General features: G+C 39.4%; 2 protein-coding genes and 1 non-coding gene across 5 annotated transcripts in view; 2 read left to right on the top strand and 1 right to left on the bottom strand.

Moving 5' to 3' along the window:
- LOC122551928 (adenylate cyclase type 10-like) overlaps positions 1 to 6,139 on the top strand; it is a 187,001-nt gene extending 180,862 nt beyond the window's left edge. Inside the window, exon 34 of the mRNA XM_043694498.1 lies at positions 5,062 to 6,139. Coding sequence (XP_043550433.1) covers positions 5,062 to 5,271 — 210 coding nt within the window. The 3' untranslated portion in view covers positions 5,272 to 6,139. The remainder of the gene's footprint in view (positions 1 to 5,061) is intronic.
- A 6,305-nt stretch (positions 6,140 to 12,444) lies between these two features.
- The window catches only part of LOC122551630 (sodium-driven chloride bicarbonate exchanger-like), a 270,998-nt gene continuing 259,411 nt past the window's right edge, over positions 12,445 to 24,031 (bottom strand). Inside the window, exons 26-27 of one of the 3 annotated variants that reach the window (XM_043693862.1) lie at positions 15,608 to 15,646; positions 15,048 to 15,134 (exon numbers count right to left, since the gene is read on the bottom strand). In XM_043693862.1, the coding sequence (XP_043549797.1) occupies positions 15,625 to 15,646 (22 nt within the window). In that variant the 3' untranslated portion in view covers positions 15,048 to 15,134; positions 15,608 to 15,624. Of the gene's footprint in view, positions 15,135 to 15,607; positions 15,647 to 24,031 lie in introns of all 3 variants that reach the window. The other 2 variants (XM_043693863.1, XM_043693861.1) reach the window with 2 other exon arrangements.
- Positions 18,676 to 18,749, top strand: trnam-cau. The gene has a single exon. It is a non-coding gene; the product is annotated as a tRNA-Met (tRNA).

Below are 24,031 nucleotides of genomic sequence, written 5' to 3'. Positions count from 1 at the left end.
CGAACTGAACAAGGGTAGGTTACCTTCTGTGGTCAGTCTTCCAACTAAGGGCATCTGTGTTTGCATTGCTTTTGACTGCCTCATATCGGATCTGATATCAAAATTGAGCAAGTTCAGAGTCCCTGTTGCTCCAAGTTTGGGGGACATTTGAAAGCTGCTGACTGAGTTGTTTTTTTCCAAACACTTCAATCTCTGCATTGATCAGAATGGCTCTGAACTTTTGTGAAAAATCCAAAACTTAGCAGTTCAGGGTTCATATTGGAGTAATTCTCCACACTCCTCTCAATTGGCTTGAGGTAAAAAACAATGACTGAAGATGCTGGAAACCAGATTTTGGATTAGTGGTGATTAGATTACTAGATTAGATTACTTTACTTTACAGTGTGGAAACAGGCCCTTCGGCCCAACAAGTCCACACCGACCCGCTGAAGCGCAAGCCACCCACACCCCTACATTTACCCCTTACCTAACACTACGGACAATTTAGCATGGCCAATTCACCTGACCTGCACATCTTTGGACTGTGGGAGGAAACCGGAGCACCCGGAGGAAACCCACGCAGACACGGGGAGAATGTGCAAACTCCACACAGTCAGTCGCCTGAGGCAGGAATTGAACCTGGGTCTCTAGCGCTGTGAGGCAGCAGTGCTAACCACTGTGCCACCGTGCCGCCCCCAAAGGTGCTGGAAGAGCACAGCAGTTCAGGCAGTATCCAAAGAGCAGCAAAATCGACGTTTCGGGCAAAAGCCCTTCAATGACTGGCATAAGAAAGGAGCATTCTAGTCTCCTGTTGTACCTGTGACAGCACCACTCCTAGGCCAAGGAAACTGGCATTGGTTTCCCAGATGAAAGGGGATGGAAATCTGGAAAACAAACTTCTGCTTGAAGTGGGACAGCGAGACTTCACATGCTGGAGCCTAACTCTCTGTGATAATCCCTAAAGTCTCACAACACCTCCGTTTAATTTTGTCTCACTCATGGGACGTGGACATTGCTAGCTGGCCAGCATTTATTGCTAATCTCTAGTTGCCCTTGAGAAGGTGCTGGTGAGCTGCCTTCTTGAACTGCTGCAGTCAAATGCTGTAGATTGATTCATAAGGCCCTTAGGGAGGGAATTCCAGGATTTTGGCCAAGTGACAGTGTGATATATTTCCAAGTTAGAATGGTGAATGGCTTGGAGAGGAACTTGCATGTGGTGGTGTTACCTTGTATCTGTTGCCATTGTTTTTCTAGATGAAAGTGGTCATGGGTTTAGAAGGTGCTGTTTCAGGATCTTTGGAGAATTTATGCAGTGCACCTTGAGGACAGTACTCACTCCTTCAGCATTCTTTAATTTCCTCAGCAAGTCATGGAGTGTGATGGCTAATTTTGCATAAATCTCTTCCAGTAGCCATGCAATTCCATCTCTGTCTTAGGCCTACTCTGTCAGGATGCTCTTGTACTGCTCAGATTTTCACACTGTCAGCAGGAATGCCTTCCTTGGTAATGAATTTCCCAAAGTATTCTGTCTCTGTCTGAAAAAGGTCGCACTTCTCTGATTTGATTTTCAAATTAAACTTCAACAAGTGAGCTAAGATGGTGTCTAGTCTTTGAAGGGTGTCCACAAATACCAAGCCAATCTTCAATTTATCATCAGATATACAAAAAGAAACTGGAAATTTAGGTCACTAAGTGTTTTATTTTTCATAGAACTGGGGTATTACAGAGCTCAAACAGCATTCATACAAGTCTTGGTCCCATTTGGATTGTAACTTATTTAATGCCTTGTTGAGCAATGGATATCTAGTTAAAGCCATGTGCCACATCACAAGTTCAGAAATACTTTGTATCTCTGAGAACCTGTAATGCTTCCTCAATCCAAGGTTCAGTGTAAGCATCCTCTTCACAGATCCTTGATCTTACTGTCTTTCTTCCTCATGAGGACAATGGGGAAGCATACAGACTTAATGATTTTAGGATGACACCATATTCCAAAAATTTCTGCAGGTAATCCCAGACTTCGCCCAATGATGGTTTCAGATCCAACAATTACTGGATAGTCACCTTTAGTCAAAATCCTGTGGCTCAGCAGGTCACAATACTCAATGTCATCATTACCTTTACTAGACACTGTCCCATACAAGGTCAGAGTAGAAACGAGCTGTTTTTTCTATGTTGCTTCAAACACACCATTGAAATGGGGTTAGAGATATCTCCTCCATGTCCATGACTGTGGTATGCCAAAGGATATCTATGGACTCTCTAGGTTAATGGCAAACATCTTTGTCACTGAAATTGGTAATCTCAATTAGGTATCCAGCCTTATCTCCTAATATCTCAGTTAGCCTATCCTTTCCTTTCACATGGATGAATCAGCTCCCAAATTATACTGGAACTTTGCTACATGTGACTTGTGACACTTTAGCAAGACCTGATGTTGACTTGTTGGAGATGGCAGCTATGAGCGTTCAACAGCAATGATGGTGTAGACATGTGAAATAACAGCCCGATTAGCTGAATACATCTAAGGCACAATATAGGTTAATACATATTGAATAGATGCAAGAAGGCCAAAGACTCCTGAGCTGATTTTGCCAGCCTCAAAGTGCTACTCATTTGGTCACCATTCCTCTCTTTCAAGGACATGTAGATATCTCTCCATACTTTGAACTCCATCATCACATATTTTCAACTTCCTCATTTTCACTGTTGAATTGACTGGGTTCAACCTATCTGAAATCCCTGTCTATGAAAAGTGTGACTGAGGACAGATATAGAAGGCTTAATGTAACCATGATAAAGACGTCCAACCCTTGTGAAGCAGAGGCACAGAAGGGGGAAGAGATGGCGTTCAGATCATACCCCTAGCACAATGATCTCAGGAAAATCTGATGAGTAATGCTTGGTATCTCTGCTCCTGTATCAATTAGGCACAACACTCCCACTTCACAAATTTCATGCTTATCGTAGAGTGAGCCCTACCACTCTACATAAAAGTGAGCCTCTTCCTGAAAGAAACTTGTTCTCCGTCTGGCTCTTGGTCTGAATGTCTATTGAGAAGGGAAGGATGTTGCACTGGATAGGTTCTCTGTGTTTAAAGCAACGATAGCTGTGGTTATTGACGGAAGTTTCATTTGAAGTGCCCAGTCCTATCACAATTCAAGCACCTCTTTGGAGGATCCTTTTGGTGGGATTGGCCATGAAGCTTACCATGGGGATAGGCCAGTAAGGACTGGACCTACACTTGTTTGACAAACATCTGTTCTGCTCACCTGTTCAGTCTACATTCCCAACTACTATGAGTGTTACCTCCCTGACGGTTGTCTCTTTTCCAGGTTTTGGAGTCAAGTCTTTCCCCATGATTTGGATCATGTGATGCCATGCTTTGAAGAAGAACAATGAAGGTTTATCACTATTAAGCTTCCTCAAATCTCTTGAAGCATTCCCAAACCTCACTGCTTCAGCTAGGTGTCATTCAGCTGCTTATCCGAGGTTAATGTAAAAGAGGCATCAAGAGATCGATGCAGTCAAGCAGCTTCAGCAGCTGTAGGGGTATGGTGACCAGGTCTCCTCCTTCAGCTTGTTTGTACTCATAAAACCTCTGCTCTAGCTGTGACAGGCTACTGCTGTCCCCCCAAAAAACTGCCAGTACCTCAAAGTTCCGCTGTGGACTTCTTCAAAGATTGGTATCTTTTTCTCATACTTTCCAATAGACTTTCATCCACAGATACTCCATGATGAATGTCATATATTCACTTAAATTGAGGCCACTGGATGCCATAATCAGCTGTTCATCCATTATTGGGTGTTCAATTTCCAGATCATTGGTTGCTTCCAGTTTTCCCCCAATCTTTCTACCCTTTGGCAAGTGAAATATCTGACTAGGAATGTCATTTCCTTCCTCTGTAGCATCAAGGTACTGTACTTAAGGAGCCTTTGCCAATATATGGACTAAAGTTTTGATTGCCTCTGCTGATGTTTGACCCTCCAGTTATACCAGAGCCACTTTAGCCTCCTTAAGTACATTACTGGTCTCAATTCTTCCACCATCTGTTCCATCTCAGACAATCAACCTTGTCCACCATTCTTGGAGCCTGCTGGAAATGTAACTTGGCTTTCAAACACACAGATGCTGAAAGATTATGAAACAGGGATTTTTTATTGTACTAATATCAGGTCTTTACAAACATGAGAGAAATTGAGGTTAAACTAAGAAAACAAAGCATTTGCATTGAATTAAGTCGAACATTCCCACCTGTTCAGACAATCCTTTGTCTTTTCCTCTCTCCTTTCCTCAAGAGAGGTTCCACTTGACTGCTTCAGCTAACCTGCTTGGTGCCTCTTCCTTGCTGCTGGAGGCCACTTTAAACAGAGTTAATATTTCAGTTTTATGACCTTTCACCAAAAGTAAACTTCCCAGTGACTTTCACACCTCATGACCAAATAAAATAACACTTCTTGAAAGGTTTGGTCATGACATTTTAGTTTTGACCTGAATCCCACGTATATGTCCTAATCTTTTATTTTGCTCTGTGTAAAATGTAAAATTAAAAGTGAAATGATTCTGTGTTTTTGACTTTGTGATTTGCTGTCTGTGATAATACTTTGATGTGATTGGCTTTTTATCCTGCTTGATGGCATTGCTGCTGTTGGACATCTGAAAGTATTCATGACATAGCATCGGATTCAAATTGATGTCACAAAATGAGAAATGTGCTCCACTGAAACTGGCAAATCTTGGTAAATTACTTTCTTCAGGGTTAGCAGCAAATGCTATTGCTTCACCACTGTCTGCAAAAATCAACTTATTAAATATGCCTATTATGAATTTATTTTCATTTTCTTAATCTATGTGTTATTGTGTGTCACTTTTGTTATGTCAGTAACATAACACTATTTTAATTTGTTTGCTTAGAGATATAGGAAGAGACCCATTACACAGATCTAGTGATCTGTTCCCCCAAGTTGAATATGAAGAATTTGCATTTAATTATAATGGCAAGATCTATTCTGGCAAATACCACATGATTTTAAAATGTAAAATAACAATAATATATAATGTTTTATTTCAAATGGTAACAGTATCTACGAGAATTCCAACAACGATGTAACACCTGCCCAGTTTTCTACCCACGACTCTTTCACCTTAAAGCTTATTGCTATATGTTGGCTGGCCAAGTGGGACATGCACGCCGTCTTCTTGAACGTGCTTTAAGTTTTAGCAATGCACATGGAAATGTATTAGAAGAAAATTGGATAAAGATAAATGAAGTAAGTGTTATCTATTATTGACCGTCTAAATTTAGACTGATTGTTGACAAAGTAAGTAATCTGTTAAAAGGAGGAAATGCAGATTTAAGCTTATAAAGTAAACATAAATCAAAAATCTAACATTCTCCCTCTCGGTGGCTTTATTTCCCTTACACATTTCGGGCTGTATACATCCACAAGCTATAAAGTATTTATCCATTCAAATTCCTAACTTATGATTTCAGATATGCCCATCTCCCTTTTCCCGTATTTTACTGATCTTGCTGACAATCCTTTCATTGTTTGTCTAAAGTCAACCAGAATTCAAGGTTAATTTTGCACTTCTACTCAAATGTACAATCAAATTGATATGCTGAGAAAACTGAGCTCCAGATTTCTGCAAAGTATTTTACAGCAGTCATCTATTACAATGGTTGAGCCAATGCAGCAATTTTCACAACTATCTAGAGGTAGGTTTCAGAGATGGTTCAGTCAATAGACTCCAGGGAAGAGGGGATTTTTGTATGAGATAAGGATGGATAGAATAGGCTTGTATCCATTAGAATTTAGAAGACTAAGAGGTTATGTTATTGAAACAGTAAGGTTCTGAGAGCAATTAGCAGAATGGATGGTAAAAGATGTTTCCCTTTGTTGGGGAGTCAAGAACTAGTGAACACAGTTTAAAAACAAGAAGTCTCCCATTTAAGATAGGCAGATGAAATTACACAGATAGGCAAATACAAGACCAAGCAGGGGTTTGAAGACAGTGTGATAATTTCAGAATGTAGACATTTCTTAAACAGTATTATGGTACACCTTTTGCAAGTTTTCAAGAAATCTTCAGTGAGCTGCTAAGGTGCAGCCTTTAGACAATGAAAAAAACAAAGAACAAAGAAAATTTATGGCCCAGGAACAGGACCTTCGGCCCTCCAAGCCTGAGCCGATCCAAATGTACTGTCTAAACGTGTAGATCAATTCCTAAGCATCTGTATCTCTCTACTCCCCACCTACTCATGCATTTATCCAGACGCATCTTAAATGAATCTACCGTGCCTGCCTCTCCCACCTCTGCTAGCAACGCATTCCAAACACCCACCACCCTCTGTGTGAAGTATCTGCCGCGTGTATCCCCCTTAAACTTTTCACCTCTCACCTTGAAAGCGTGACCTCTCGTTATTGAATCCTTCACCCTGGGAAAAAGCTTGTCTCTATCCACCCTGTCTATTCCCTTCATAATTTTATAAACCTCAATCAGGTCCTTTTCTCTAACGAAAATAAACCGAACCTACTCAACCTTTCTTCATAGCTAGCACTTTCTATACCAGGCAACATCCTCGTAAACCTTCTCTGCACCCTCTCCAAAGCGTCCACATCCTTTTGGTAATGTGGCCACCAGACCTGTACACAGTATTCTAATTGCGGCTGAACTAAAGTCTTGTACAATGTTAACATAACTTGCTAGCTCTTATACACAATACCCCGTCCAATAAAGGCAAGCATACTATATGCCTTCTTGACCATTCTATCCACCTGTGCAGCAACCTTCAGGATACAATGGACTCCCAGATCTCTCTGCCCATCAACTTTTCCCAAGGCTCTTCCATTCATTGTATAATTTTCTCTAGAATTAGACTTGCCTAAATGCATCACCTCACATTTGTCTGGATTGAAAGCCATCTGCCACTTTTCTGCCCAACTCTCCAGTCTATCTATATTCTCTGACAGTCCCTTATACTTTCTGCTACTCCACCAATCTTTGTGTCATCTGCAAACTTGCTGATCATACCAACAGTGCCCTCTTCCAGATCATTTATGTATATTACAAACAACAGTGGTCCCAATACTGACCCCTGTGGAACACCACTGGTCACCTTTCTCCATTTCGAGAAACTCCCTTCAACTACTACTCTCTGTTCAAAGTTTGTGTGAAGATTTGTAGCTCGGGTGCTCGTTGTTGTGGTTCTGTTCGCCGAGCTGGAAGTTTTTGTTGCAAACGTTTCGTCCCCTGGCTAGGCGACATCATCAGTGCTTGGGAGCCTCCTGCGAAGCGCTTCTTTGATGTTTCCTCCGGTGTTTATAGTGGTCTGTACCTGCCGCTTCCAGTTGTCAGTTTCAGCTGTCCGCTGTAGTGGTTGGTATATTGGGTCCAGGTCGATGTGTTTGTTGATGGAGTTTGTGGATGAATGCCATGCCTCTAGGAATTCCCTGGCTGTTCTCTGTCTGGCTTGCCCTATGATAGTAGTGTTGTCCCAGTCGAATTCATGTTGCTTGTTGTCTGCGTGTGTGGCTACTAAGGATAGCTGGTCATGTCATTTCGTGGCTAAGGACTGCACAAAACACTATATAGGACAAACAAGAAGACAGCTAACAATCCACATACATGAACATCAACAGCCCTTCCTTAATGTATCAACTTGGTCACTTCCTCAAAGAACTCTATTAAGTTGGTAAGACACGATCTCCCCCACACGAAACCATGTTGCCTATCACTGATAAGCCCATTCTTTTCTAAATATAAATAGATCCTAAAGTATAGCTACAATGTGCAAACAATAGATAGGTGAAAGTTGCATCATGTGAAACAGGCTGAAGTCAAATGAATTGTTCCATCCTGGAAAGCGTTATGGTTAACTGGTGCTGCGCATGCCCCATACTGGTTTAAGCTTTGTGGATGACAGAGAGGTCTTGAGGAGTCAGAAAGTCAATCTTGTCAGAATATCCAGTTTCTCACAGCTCTTGTAATCTGGCTGTAGAGAGGACTTTTCTGCTGCAGTTTCTTATCAATGATGAATGCTAACTCATTTAGGGTGGTGGTTTTGGTCTAAGAGAGTTGATTAAGCCTTCGAAGCTTTCTCATAATTGCTTGAATTGCATGTTCATTTTAGATTGAGAGGTGCCGGTGACTGAGATGAACAAAGTTAAAAATCGCACGACACCAGGTTTATTTGCTCTTTCATCAGCCACCTGATAAAATCATCAGTCCAAACAAGCTTGTTAGTCTATAACTTGATGATGTGTGATTTTTAACTATGTTCAATCTAGAATTTCTCTCCAGATAGCCGATCCAATGGTTCAGGATTCTACATCACTAACGCTGCATGATATTTCTTGGCACCAAAGTAAAATATTAATAACTACTAAAAACATTTTAACAATTTGTTTTGATTGTGTTTTTAGGCAGCATGGTTTACTGAAGATGAAGAAAATCAACCTGAAAATTTGTGGGTGAAAGCTGCCGCAAGTATGCCATCCTGGGATCAAGTGGCAGCAGCAGGTGGATCTGCAACTGCGTGCTATCTTCTACAACCAACAAGAGACATTGATGAAACTACAGATCAAATTGAAGAAGACAAGTCTGACAGTGACTTAGTATGCATTCCATATTAATCAACTTCAGGATTAGGAAGCCTATTGGTGAATACTTGCCTACAATAATTCAACTAATTAGAACTCAGTGGTATTTCCTTCCTAACTACTTTCATTCCTCAAAATAAATTGCATGAATAAGTATTATGTTGTTGTGTATTAATGATGAGAACATTGGAGGAAAAAGTTCTAATTATGCATAACTTTAACACATTTTCTTTTTGATATTTGTTATCAATTCAATGTTGTTTAGCCAGAGACTAAACCTTTAGCCCCTGAAAACCAGCATGGGAACACAATCATTTACAATTATATATTAATGACTTGGATAAGGAAAGTGGATATACTATAGCCAAGTTTGAAAATATCACAAAAATAGGTAGGAAGGCAAGTGGTGACCATCATAAACCGTGATTGGGAAAAAAATTGACAGATGGACTATGTAGGAAAATCTGGCGTCATGCACTTTTGCAGGAAGATTAGATGAGCTGAATATTACTCAAAAGGAGAAAGCTATAGCATAGAGAGATTTGAGATTCCTAGTGCATAAATCATTCAGCAGGTAATAGCAATAGTGGTCTTTGTTTCAAAGGGAATGGAATATAAAAATAGGAAGATTTTGCTAAAACTATGCAAGGCATTAATCAGATTACAGCTACAATACTGTGAATAGTTTTAGGCATTGGAGGCAGTCCAAAAGATTCACTCGATTAATCCAGGGTCCAGCAGGATAAACTCATTAGCGTTTAGAAGAATGCAAAATAGAAGAATGACTATTGAAACATACAATATTCTTTGGGGATCTGAAAGTTCATTTCCCCTTGTGGAGGATTCTTGAACCAAGTAGCATAATCTCAAAATAAGGGATCACCCATTTAAGACAGATGAGGAGGAATTTCTGCTCTGATAATAGAGTAGTGAATCTGTGGAATTCTGTGGAGGCTGGGTCATTAAGTATACTCAAGGCTGAGGTTTTTAATCAATGAGGGAGTCCAAGGTTAGATGAAAAAAGGGAGGAAAGTGGAGCTGAGGATTATCAAATCAGCCATGATTTCATTCAATAGCAAAACAAACTTGATGGATTGAATGCCATACTTCTGCGTCTATGTCTTATGATCTAATGGTTTGTTGTTCTGATGCAACCAACACGCCACCTTCATTCTGCCTGCTAATTTGCAAGACTGCTGTATGCAACCATTAATAAATGCACATACACATACACACAGACGCGCACACAGACACCCACACACACCCTTACAGACACACGCACCCCTCACAGACTTAAGACACTCTGCACTCACAACACACACACACACATACACTTTCTCACACTCACAACCTCCAACCCAGACAGACAGGCAAAGACCCACATGCACACATATATATATTTTGTGGGTGAATTTGTACTTGCAGGGTTACATTGTACTTTGCTCAAAACTGCATGCATTTTCATGTAGAACTCTGAGCTCAAAAACTGCATGAATTTATGTAAAACTCCGTTATCTCACTTTTTAGATTAGAATCAATCTAAACATCATGGCATAGACAGAGAACACAGGGGGCCAACACCTTCAACATATTGTCTAGCTATCACCATTGTTAACAGCTAACCAGAGAATGCAACTTTTAAAAAAAAAGGTTTTGTGATTTACACATGAAAGAAGTGAAACTATCACTGTATTCTAACAGATGAAAGGCTTAACAGACAATCAATTTTTCAATGTATAATTTCAGTTACATCACACTGTAAATTTTTGCAATAAATTCTGTGTGTTAGGATTGAGCCCTCCACTATCACCTGATGAAGGAGCGTCACTCCAAACGCTAGTGTGCTTCCAAATAAACCTGTTGGACTATAACCTGGTGTTATGTGATTTTTAACTTTGTACACCCCAGTCCAACATCGGCATCTCCAAATCATTAATAAATGCAATGTTTATCAGGACACCTGAGTCAGAGCTGTTAAAAGGAAAGCACATTCCAACCGGAACAGATTTTGGAACTGCTTATGGAATGCAAAGCAAGCATAAGACCATAAGATATCAGAGCAGAATTAGGCTACTTGGCCTATCAAGTCTCCTCTACCAGTCACTCACATATTTCTCAACCCCATTCTCCTGCCTTCTCCCTATAATTTTTGATCCCTTTGTTAATAAACAGCCCATTTTCTCTGTCCTAAACACACATCATGACTTGGCTTCCACAGCCTTCTGTAGCAATGAGTTCCACAGGTCTACCACACTCTGTCTGAAGAAGTTCCGCCTCATCTCAGTTCTAAAGTGCCATCGCTTCAACCTGAAACTGTGCCCTTGGGTCCTAGCCTCTCATACAAGTGGAAACATTTTTTTCTGCATCCATTCATTTCAGACCCTGTCAGTAAGGTTCATTGAGAACTTCCAACTTTAGTCTTCAAAACTACATTGAATACAGATCCAGAGTCCTGAACAGCTCCTCGTATGACAAGCAGGAAGAAAAGTGAATAATGGATAGACAAGGTAGAGACCATGCTTTGAGATTCTTTGATGTTCCAATGGCTAAGTAGAAAATATGATAAAAGGAGAGCTGCATTGCTCTCTCAGGATGACAGCAGTCACCCTCTTGTTCTGTTACTCTGCCATGCCATTACTTTTATTAATCAGCTAAGTAGTCCAGACTTCCCAGCAAGTCTGGCATCATCTATGAAGAAAGAAACAGTATTAAAATTGTGTGTTGAATATGACTTTTTCAGTGACAAAATGATACCAGACTTGAAATGTTAACTTTTTTTTCTATTTGCAGTTGTTGCTAGATCTGCTGGGTTTCTCCAATGTTCTCTATTTATTTCAGATTCCCAGCAACTGCAGCATTTTGCTTTTATTATTATCCCTGATTTTTGCTGCTCATATCCAATTGGCACATTTCATGGTCTGGCGTTCTATTAGCAGAGTTACCCTCATTCAGTGTTAAAGTGAGTCAATGCACACTGCATTTCACACTCACCACACCACCCATCTCTCACACCATTCATTTCACCATACTTCCATCACTCATCAATCACATCAATCAGCATCCCCTAAGACTCAATGCATACAGTCACCTCACCCTTATACATCTTTCAGTCATTTCAACTACGCACAGCAGTTTACAACTATTTATCAGCTAAGACTGTTCAGCAATAGCAAGCACATCTTTCAAGGACACTGATGGAGAGTGTCCCTTTTCTTGCAGAGAAGTTAACCCACATCAGGAGGGAAATCCACTGAACAGAAGGAAGAGTGAATCTCACTGCCACAATGTTGCCAAGATTACTGATACTTATGACAAATTTTCTTTCTGATGCACTTTCTCCATTCATTTTCCATCCTATTTTGATAGTTATGATCAAATAGAAACTGCAGTGGACCTTCTATTTTCCATCTCATTCATCTTTCTCTCATAGCTCATGTCTTTTTATGCATTTATGCTTCCAGACAGTCAAAGAGTTCTGGCTAGTCAGATACTGCAGCTTTGTAAGAAAGGGAAATAGCAACAGTAGATCTCTCAGAATGAGCCAGTCACCTGACCTAACAATGTAGCCACCAGCTCATTGCACTTCACACGCCTTTAGAGAATAATTGTTGGATTCTGCTACAGACAACTTAGATTAAAGCATAATTAAGGTGAATGATAGGGATATTTTGAAGATAGTGCATACCAAGGTAATTGGTATATTGGTAGGCCTGCAAGTCAACTTGTACTCACAAGTTTTAATAGCAGCACTGGTGATGGTCTCATGATGTCCAATGCTATAGAGATCCCAGCTGCTGCTATCCAGGTTCAGATTCATAGCGCTGATGGCATCAAAATTAAGCACTCAACAGTCTCATCAAGTTTAATATTTATGCTCCAGAAGATAAAAGATATTTTAGAAGCATAGTATATTCAATACGGATTAAAATGGAACCAAACATTTTCATAGTTAGCGAAAGTAAAACCCAATTGTAGATTCTACGTTCTTTAATCAACAACACTAGACATATTAATACAATAAATTATGCTTACCTTGTTTTATCACATTTTACAAGAATAGCAAATTTAAAAAGGAACAAATTTAGAGTTGTTCAACATAAGAATGCCATTAAAAATACAGAAGAGCTGATCCATATTGAATAAATCTGTATTTACATTTCTGCATAAAACAACTACTGATATTAACCTTTGTTATGCAATTATAGCATTCCATCAAAAAGATTAAAATAAATTGCTTTGTGAATTTTAATGTTCAGCCATCATATACAGATATAACTTTAATTGAATCACGAATGAAAAACCCAGTTGTGCTAATAGATCTCTTAAACAATACATTTACATACATTAAAAAGATTTGTAATACGATTAAGTGACATTTCTAAATTCAATTAACAAAATTTATTTTAGTGTACTACAGAGAAATGTGTGAAAATTCTAAATTACTGGCCAATTTTAGTTATTTTGTGTACAGATTACAGATATTTTGCTTTTCATTCATTTCACAATGAAAATTTATGTTTTCTTATTGGATTGAACAGGTTCACAGAAACAAAATGGACCCCTTACTAATAATAATGATTAGCTGGTTTTGTTTCTTTGTCAGATCATTGCAAAGCTTTCAAACAGTGCTTCCGAAACTTTTCCTCATTGTAACCTTATTTTGACATTGGAAAAGTGCCTGACTGCTAAATGAGAACTATGATATAGGGAAGGGGACCTGCATGGGGAAGGGTGGATTGGAAAAATGGGGCAGAAGGTGTGGTGGGGAGTGTGTCTACTACAGTGGAAGCCTGTCTGGGAGAATGAAAACAGAACTGTTATAAAAGTTCAAACTTCACAGATGGCCATTGCTGCAACCCAGAACTTGCAACCCAGAATTTCAATTTACAATCTCAATTGGGGAAGTCCTCATTTAAAATACACAGAGAAAGTGTACTATAAATTATGTGTGCTATGCAAAATAAACAGCCTCTTTAATATTGCAATTTTAATTAGAATTAAGTTGAATCTTCATTTCGTAGTATAAAACATGATTATTGCTGAAAAAAGACATTTTGTTGACCTTCCATATCTCGCTGTCATCAGAATATTGGAAGAATACAAAATAACATTCTGTACTGTATGACTGACAGTTAATTGTCAAGCTTTATTTAAAGTTAAACAAGCAGTTTTAAATTATTCAAGGCAATGCCCTGAAGAATGAAACAGATAAATTGTCTGTTCCCTATTTTGTTAGGTTAAAACAGATACAATGCTTGTACATGTTCTTTCTATCTGCAAAACACAGAACCCTTTAGATGAACATACATAGTTTCAAGTACACACAAGAGTACCACACAATGAACCTAAGTGCCAATCATAAACTGGTTGTTGGTATAATTCCTACCTATTTAGCAAATGTTGTCCAAACATGAAATCACATCTAATGTTGAACTCGAAGTTTTGGGTTTTGCAAGCATGGGCTTTTGGGGTATGGGTAAATACTATGCCCATAGTGAACAGCTGGAACCTGTCCTTGTGACATATGCCTTCGCATCATATCAGCACTGAAATTTGTATACCACATTATTCACGTATGATAGGCAGAACATCTTTTTACATCATGGCAGCATCCTGTTAGGGGTATACCACTCTTATTGCTACAACACAGTAGCAACTTGTTACAGTCAACTTCACCTGTTGACAAAATGTGCCTTTTTCAGAAACAGAACTACGGTATTATCATTACTATATTACATATTACCAGCAATGAGAAAATCATTGCTTCTCACTGGATACTTTAACAGTAAATCCTAAACACTCCCTGCTTGACCAATGTTACTAACCTTGCAGCATTAAATAAAATCTGTTAACTTGTTAAATATTCATAAATTAACTCAGAATAGATTTAGAAAGGGATCTAAAGTGGTAAATATATTAATTTTCCATAATCATTCTCTCTATGGAAATATAGATCATTTTGTATATCTCCCAGATAAAGCTTTTGCATTTTGCATAATACATAAAATAAAGAGGCTATGAAAAGCATCTAAGAGAAAATATGTTATTGAATGGTATATAATGCCAACACTAACTTAACACTTCCGAATAGCTCAGTCTAAATATAACCGTATAAAGCAATATAAATAAGTAGGTAACTACATATTTAAAATGTAAAATCACAAATACTAACTTTTAAATTACAGCTATAAAATCTAGATGAGATATTTGACCAATATGCTACAAGTAGTAAACTGCAGTTTTTTTTTATATCAAGTGCACATCTGATACACTAATATTTTCACATGTGAAATCTTGAAACACTTACTAGTACCTAATAGTATATTAGTGCATCCAACACTGTTCATAAGTTATTATTTGCTGGTTTAATGGTAAATTGATAGATTGGAATTGAATTTGATTGTATAACTACATATCACACTAATTTTCCACTAATTGAGCAGGTTAAACATGAAACGATTAATAAAGTAGATCAAAGACATGTTTCCCTGTCGATACCCTTCCCTGAGTTGACATTCTTCTCTTTTCTTCGTTCAAGATGAACATGTGCGCTGAAAAAAAACCAGAGAAATATTGAAGTTGCTAAGGTTTAGATATGTTGAAATCAAAATGCAAGTGAATATAACAAGGAGTAACGACAAGTAGAATGTTCCATGCGACTGTTTAGGAAACTGTGCAATTCAAATGAAATTTTATATTAACAAGTCTTATTTCATTCAAATAGCATTTAAGCAAACAATTCAATCTGTCATATGAAAACCATAAAATGAAAATAAAACTAAAACCTTTTACACTTCAACTGTGCACACGGAACACAATCAAATTGTACTTTGGATAACCTTAATAAAGATTCATATTGTTTACACGTATTTCATAAGAATGTTTAAACTTTTTTTCCATTATATTTGTTTCTGTATCGTCTGCACAGCTAGTTTAAATTAGTATGAATAGAGAAAGTGATAAGAAACTGTGCAAGGTAACACAGGCATGAATGAAAAAAAGGTCAAAGGGAAGATAGACTTACCTTTGGGGAACTAGCTTCTATAGAGGTAAGGAAGGGGAGCTTATGACAGAAATGGAATGAAACAGTAGGTTAAGAGAGATGTTAATCCTATCTCAGACATTCAACACAATCGTATTCACATCCTCATGTCATCTACACTCATTTAACACGATGGGGTGCTGAAAGTACTTTTTCCCCCCAAGTTCCACTCTTTCCTAAATGAAGCCAAATTTAATGGAGGAATTATACATATCTCAAAAGCAAAATATTGCAGATGTTAAAAACCTAGAATTTTAAACTGCTAAAAGATTAGAAATATTCAGCATGTCTGGTAGCATCTGTGGTGTGAGAAATAATTGTCAAGTTGCTATGTTAAAGGACAAATATCTGAAACTGGTGGGGGTGAGGAGAGTGCTTTAGGCAGATTCTGATGAAGCCAGCATTAGTCGATCTGGTTAAAGGTAGTCTCAACATAAAAGGTAAAAACAGTAACACTGCTGGATGAGACATGCTGATCTGTATTTTGTATACTTCAAAACAGAGGATCAGTACAACGAATATGTTAATTTTCACATATTCCTGGTTCCTCACTGGCTTCTCACTAAGAAGCTGTGCTTCGCTGGCCAGGCAACTGTGGCCAGTTTTATTCCAGATTTTGTAAAGTTATTGCGAGGATGCCTCCAAGCATAGGTCTGCTCACCCTCTGTCTACCCAATAATGGAAGACCACAGCGCCTTTTGTGTTGGAATGTCTCTGATTGGCAGATTAAATTTGAGTTCCATCCACCATTCCTAACTAAATGGTGAGAGTGTAATTTAGCCACTAATTGACAACCAAGGTAAAACTACTGCCATTTGGCTGTTGTGAACAATAAAGAATTAGGAAGCCCACCTCATCCCAACTTTGGTGTCCTGACACAAAGCACGCCCCATTTCGCTCTCCACAGACCCTGTCAGCCATGCTGCTTATTTCAAAATCATTATAGATTTTATGGGGGACAGACTCCTCTCTACCCCACCCCCAATTACAGAAGAAAGGTCACCCGAAAACTAATGCACACGAAAGAAACATGCTCCATAGGCACAATGAGTTGCAGATACACTGGACTAGTTTAAAGTGGAACTTCTGGACCCACCCTCAAGAGCTGGCAACCAACCAACCAACCAATCAGATTGACCAACAGGTCCAACAGCCCCAGTCGTGTCACAGCTCAATAGTGGATGCTGTGACTTCAAAAAGGGGTGGGGAAGGAAGGATGGCTGCTCGAACAAGTCCCAGGCTTTTCAGTGGTAAGGAAATGAAGAAGCTAGGAAGGGAGCAGAACAGCATGCAGGGGTGGGTATTATACAGGGTTTGAAGTAATGGCGAATCAATGTGGGGGGGGGGGATGTGGGGAGGGGCATGTGGTGACTTCAGTGTGTTCAATCCCACATCCTTCCCCTTCTTACTCAAACTGACCTCAAAAGCCATTCTATCCACTCTCACCCACTTGCCCATGCGTCTCCTTATTATGGTGCGGGCAACATGTTATTCCAGTCAATTGACTTGGAAACAAGCTCAACTGACTTTTAATTATTGATTTAAATATGGCAGACAGGCTTCTGAATATAGTGCTCACCTATCTACTATATTCTGGGGAAGGTGGGTAAAAAGGCTGGAACCCTTCACATTCTATGTGCCCTTCATCTATTAAAATTACTCATATTTTGTTATTTTCAAACCTGATTTGTATGTATGAATATGTCCATATCAATGACACAGAACAAAAAAATTCTACTATAAAATCTAGCTGTAAAGTATAGATTATAAATTATCCATATGCTGTTAACAGTAACTATTAACCATTAATTCTGTGTGAAATGAAAATACCCCAAAATAACAACTGAAATTATGATTAACAATTTAACTAACAAAAAGTGACAGAGTCACAAGTTGACATCAAGCCATAAAATTTATAAATGTAAGGATATGAGAAAATGGGGCATGACTAATCCATTCAGTCTTCGAATCTGACTTACTATTCAATGATTCTAGAGAAAAGAATTTTAAAGATATACAACCCCTTCTGTGGAGAAATTTCTCATCACAGCCTTAAAAGGTTATCCCCTTGTACTTTGATACTATCAGTTGTAGTTCTAGACTTTCCCAGAAACATTCTTCTTGCATCTCTCCTATAAAATCCCTTAATAAATATGTAACTCAATAAGATTACTTCTTATTTTTCTAAATTCTAAGGAATATAGGACCTGGGCACAGATTTCTGCCATGACAAAAAAGCCTCTCTGTCATGGTAGAAGTGAATAGAATTTGGATGTAAATTTCCCCAAACACAAACTACCCATTTTTGTGGGTGTGGAGTGGAATCAGGTCAACATTTTTTTTTAGATTAGGTTACTTACAGTGTGGAAACAGGCCCTTCGGCCCAACAAGTCCACACCAACCCTCCAAAGAGTAACCCACCCAGACCCATTTCCCTCTGACTAATGCACCTAACACAATGCGCAATTTAGCATGGTCAATCTATCTGACCTGCACACGTTTTGGACTGTGGGAGGAAACCGGAGCACCCGGAGGAAACCCACGCAGCCATGGGGAGAATGTGCACACTCCACACAGACAGTCGCCCAAGGCTGGAATTGAACCTGGGACCCTGGTGCTGTGAGGCAGCAGTGTTAACCACTGAGCCACCATGCTACCTATGTGCATTTTATGAAGGCTGCTGGAATTTGAATCAATAGATCCCTTCATAAAGTGAGATTATGGAATCTGGAGTGTGCATACAGGACCTACTTCATTTGGATAGCCCAGTTACCTCTTTGGAGAATTAAGATAACATTTAGCTCTGGAATACCTTTGAAGAAAGATGGCCAAGTACCTCAGGGGTTTGTGCGGTCAGGTATTCTATGAAGATGTTAAATTGATGTAGCAATTTGGTTTAAAATGCATAAATCTACTGTCAAAGAATTGGCAAATAACTTCCAAAACTGTTAGATAATGCCAAGACTGTCAAGATTATCAGTGAGATTTCACGGTTGTATGGAAGCTGTCAATTATGTCAAAAAGCAGTCAGACTGTCAGATAATCGGCTGGCCTTCTTAGCACAGTAGGCAGCGCGTCAGTCTCATAATCTTGAAGGTCCTGAGTTCAATCCTCAGCGAAGGCAAGACTGTGGCCTTTGCCACCGTGCGCGTTTTCTTTCTCTCCGCGGGCAAGAATATTTGCTGGCGGCACGGTGGCACAGTGGTTAGCACTGCTGCCTCACAGCGCCAGAGACCCGGGTTCAATTCCCAACTCAGGCGACTGACTGTGTGGAGTTTGCACATTCTCCACGTGTCTGCGTGGGTTTCCTCCGGGTGCTCCGGTTTCCTCCCACAGTCCAAAGATGTGCAGGTCAGGTGAATTGGCCATGCTAAATTGCCCATAGTGTTAGGTTAAAGGGGTAAATGTAGGGGTATGGGTGGGTTGCGCTTCGGCGGGTCGGTGTGGACTTGTTGGGCCGAAGGGCCTGTTTCCACTCTGTAAGTCATCTAATCTAATCTAATCTAATAACTGTCAAAGCTATCAAGTGTTTAACTCTCCCTTGCTTTAAATTTAAAACAAAGTCTGATGTTCTTTTTTTTAAAATAAGTTCTTGTGATTTTCCTCTATCTTTTTACAGATGTCTGCATTACCTTTATAGGATTTGTGCTGCATGACTGATTATACTATATACAATGATAATTGCTAGTTGCCTGTTAAATGAAAAAGCTGAATGACAGCTCAAGGTTGTTGTCGGATACAAATTTTTGCTTTTAAAGAAGGTTCATTGAAGAAATTTCAATCCATTTTTTTTCAAATCAATGATATTTTTAATATAGTAATGTCATCGATTGATGCAACCATATTTGGTGTCAGCACAGCACCTATGTTTATGTTGAGTGTGGAGGATGAGGGACATGTGTTAGCATGTTAATACTAAGTCAGTATATGGGTTATAAAGAATATTGGGGATGAGTGGAGACACCATTTGGCATTGAAAATATGTGGGAATGTCTTGGTTAGATATAGGAGCTGAAGTTGGCAAGGTTTTTGTGAGCAAAACATGGACTGGTATGGTTTGAACGAGCATTGGGGTGGGCCTGAAGTGATGGGTGTTATGGGGAGTACGTGTGGGAGGGTGGGGTTTGGATTTCACTCATTTTTAAAAAAAATAATTTTCCACATCTTGCCAGAACACGAAGACCAGCCTTGCAGCCAGCTCAGCTCTACATGCATAGCCTCTGCTCTCATTCAGGGCCAACCAGCCCATCTTTCAGGGGCCTCAACACAGGCATTCTGTGCATGCGATCAACATGCTGACATGGATCACAGCTTTGAACTCCAGGTCCAGAGGTCATTGCTGCGCATGGACCCAGGAGGTCTATGCAGAAGAAAAAAGGTTTTCTCTGGTCAAATTTGCCGAGTCTTGGAGGTCTTAATCTATTCAATCTCCCCTCATGGGTTAATCACCTTTGTTGCCGTCTCTCTAAAGCTGGTGTATCTTTCCTTGGGGTAAGTAACCTATACTGTACATAGGATTCCTGAGTTGGTGCCACTAAGGTCATAAACAATTGAGCAAGAGTTCTTCATTCTTTAGTTTCTTTGCGTTAAAGGCTGACATGCCATTTGTTTTCCTAACTACTTTCTACATCTGCATGCTAACTTTTTGTAATTCATGTACATGGACCCACAGATTTCTTTGAATGCAAATGTTTCTCAGTTTCTCATGATTTGTTGAATGTTCTACTTTTTGGTTCTCCTCAAAAAGCAGATAACCATCACAATTCCAAAAACTGCACTATCTGCCACATTTTTGCCTATTCACTTCATCTTCCAACTCCATTTGTCATCTCTTTGCATCCTCTTCACAGTCTATTTTTCAACTAACTTTATACCAGCAAACTTTGATACGCTGTACTCAATCTGTTCATCATAGACATTGATATCTATAAATTGAGTACTGACTACCAGTTATAAACTGGCAACCTGAAAATGATCTGTTTATTTAAACCGCTTTGCCAGATCACCTCCTTAAATAATGAAACACATTTAAGCAGTTTGGATCAAAAGGCAAAATATATTTATTTATCATATATTACACTAATTTTCATGGTGTTTATTTGATTTCTTACCTTTCGCATTTGCACTACAAAATGTCTACTAAAACACTCAAGCTTAGAATAATAGTAATGTAAATAACATCCGCGATCCCCATTTGATTTTCCAATGTCTGTTGAACTCTTATTTTTTGAAAAAAATCCATCTTGCCCAGTTTCTAAGTGAGATGATAAAGACGAGATGGCTTCAGCTTACATTGCCATTCTTTGCTAAATTGGCAAACCTTAATCCAACCCACTTGATACTACTCTCCATATTTTTAGCTATCAAGTTGCTGAACTGCAGAGTTTCCTCTATAAACTGCTTCATGTATCGACCTCTTTCCTCCTTTAAGAGGCTGCTTAAAACCTGTCTCTGATCAAGTTACGTGTCATTTGATTAGATTCCCTACAGTGTGGAAACAGGCCCTTCAGCCCAACAAGTCCACACCAACCCTCCAAAGAGTAACCCATCCAGACCCATTTCCCTCTGACTAATGCACCTAACACTATGGACAATTTAGGCACAGCCATATCACCTGACTTGCACATCTTTGGATCGTGGGAGGAAACTGGAGAGCCCGGAGGAAACCTGCACAGACACGGGGAGAATGTTCAAATTCCCAAGGCAGGAATTGAACTCGGGTCCCTGGTACTGTGAAGCAACAGTGCTAACCACTGAGCCACCATGCCACACCATTTACCTAATTTCTTCTTCTGAGTCTCATTCACAAATTTCTGAGGGTAAAATCACCAATATTTTTAATTTTGGCTGCACTGGTGTTTAAGTAGGAAAGGATGAGGCTTATCAATATCACACTACATGACTGAATAACCCGTTTGATGCTCAAGGTTAAAGTTTGTACCTGTACTGCCTGAACAATATGGCAAATTTCAGAAGGGATATATGATATTCCATGTCACATTTTCCATTGTTGTTATATAGAGAAATTTTCTTTACCAAAAGCTTCCCTTCGCTGGGAAGGTTCAGTAATGAAGAATGTCTATTTCAACAAGGCACGGAGGTAAACAGTGTTTAATGGACGTACTCAACCAAGAATCAAAATGTTCAGACAGGAAAGCAAAGCAAAGAAGTCCCATTGTAATTTAAATGAAAAATAGTAGAATGGAAAGGTAATATTTTGGATCAAAATTTGGTTCTTTGGTGTAACTTTCATAAATACAATAGTGTCATGTGCTTATTTGTGCAAGATTTTAATTAAGGTCCCTTGAACTGCACTGTTTCAGAAAACTGGCATCTATCAGCATTGGTTGATCATAGATGTGTCGTTGCTATAGTGCAGTAGAAATTGATTAAAATATCAGCATTAACAATAGAACTAGAAGCAAGGAAGGACTACATTCCACACAAAACTTGAACATTCAGGCATAATTGCAATCAGTAAATTGAAGGATTCATTAGTAATAATAAAGGCCTCTCTGTTGAACAAAGAATGCTGTAATGGCCTCACCTTCTTGATGCAATATGCAACAACTACTTGTATTTATAGGAAAAGTTGCCATAGTTCTATAGGACGGTAGGGCTGTTCTCTCATTAGAAAGAAAGAGAGAGAGAGACACACACACAAAGACAGAGACAGAGAAAGAGATGACTGGTGCTGACTATAACCTGAGAGTCACCATGCCTCAGATGAGGGATGAGGTTGGAAAGGCTGGACCTTCATGGTAACCTCAGCCAGTATAAGAATTAAACCCCATGCTGCTAGTGTCACTCGGCATTGCAAAATAATCTTCCAGTCAACTGAGCTAACCAATCTCCCTTATGTATTTACAAAGTGATTTTAACAAGCAAAATCTTCCAAGCCATTTCAAAAAAGCATTACTCAACAAAATATGCTGCCAAGCCATATAAGGAGATATTGGGTGAATGATCCAAGGCTTGATAGAAGAGGCAGGTCTTAAGAAACCTCTTAAAGGAGAAAAGAGAGCTATAGACATGAAATACTTTATAAAGGAACAGTGCAACTTAGCATCTTAGCAGCTGGTGGATATACAATAGCACAGTATAATTGGAGGGTTGTGAGCTGGAGGGGCTTCCATAGGCATGGAGGGCTGAGGTTGTGGAAGGATTTGTGGGGGACAGTACGGTGGTTCAGTTGTTAGCACTGTGACCTCACAGCGCCAGAGACCTGGATTCAATCCCAGCCTTAAGTGACTATCTGTACAGAGTTTGCACATTCTCCTCATGTTAATGTGGGTTTTCTTTGGGTGCTCTGGCTTCCTCCCACAGTCCAAAGATGCGCAGGCTAGGTGGATTGGCCACTGAAAATTGCCCGTAAAGTCCATGGATGTGAAGGTGAGGTGGATTAGCCATAATAAATGTGGGGTTACAGGGATAGGGAGGGTTTGGGTGTGATGGTCTTTGGAAGATCAGTGCTGATTAAATGGGCCAAATGGCCTGTTTTCCAAGCTACAGGAATTCTATGATTTGAAAGAAAGGATGTTAATTTTAAAAGTAAAGTGCTGTTTAATTGGGAACCCATGTAGGTTAGTGAGCAGCAAGATGAGATTAACTGCAACTTAGGAAATAGAAGTGTAACTAGGATCTCAAATTTACAGTAAACAGGAAATTGGGATTGAGTTTTCTTATTCTTTTACAATAGGTAGGTTTCACTGATCAAGGCAGTATGCATTGTTTCTACTTATTTTTGAGAAGGTGGTGGTGAGATGCCTTCTTGAAATGCTCCAGTCCTTTGTGGTAGGTACATTCACAGTGCTATTCGGGAGATGAATTGAGCAACAGTGAAGGATTGGGGATGTCGTTCCAATTTAGGATGGTGCATGACTTGAGGGGAACTTGCACATGGTGGTGTTCCCATATCCTTCCAGGAGTGGAGGACATGACTTGGGAGGGTCCTGATGAAGGAGCACAGTAGGTTGGTACAATGAATCTTGCCCATGGTATATACTACTTTCACTGTATGTCAATGTTCTAAGGACTGTAATTTTTAAGCTGGTGAATGGGGTGTCCTGGATGGTTTTGTGTTTTTTGAGCATTGTTGGAGCTCCACTTATTGAGGCAAGTGGACAATATTCTATCACAACCCTGACTTGAGCTTTCAGGATGGTGGACAGGCTTTGGGATCAGGAAGTGAGTTATTTGCTTCAAAGTTACAAAGTCCTGAGCTTCCATAACACCCAGGAGTTGGAAGCAAGGCCATTCAGCCCATCGAGTCCACTCTGCCATTTATTCATGGCTGATGGACTTTTCAACTCCACTTACCCACACTGTCTCCATATCCTTGCGATATCAAGAATTTATCAATCTCTGCCTTGAAGACATTTAACGTCCCAGCCTCCAAGGTGCTCC

Source organism: Chiloscyllium plagiosum, chromosome 7 (assembly GCF_004010195.1).
Source record: "Chiloscyllium plagiosum isolate BGI_BamShark_2017 chromosome 7, ASM401019v2, whole genome shotgun sequence".
Taxonomy (NCBI): domain Eukaryota; kingdom Metazoa; phylum Chordata; class Chondrichthyes; order Orectolobiformes; family Hemiscylliidae; genus Chiloscyllium; species Chiloscyllium plagiosum.
This window is presented reverse-complemented; position numbering and strand designations above follow the sequence as displayed.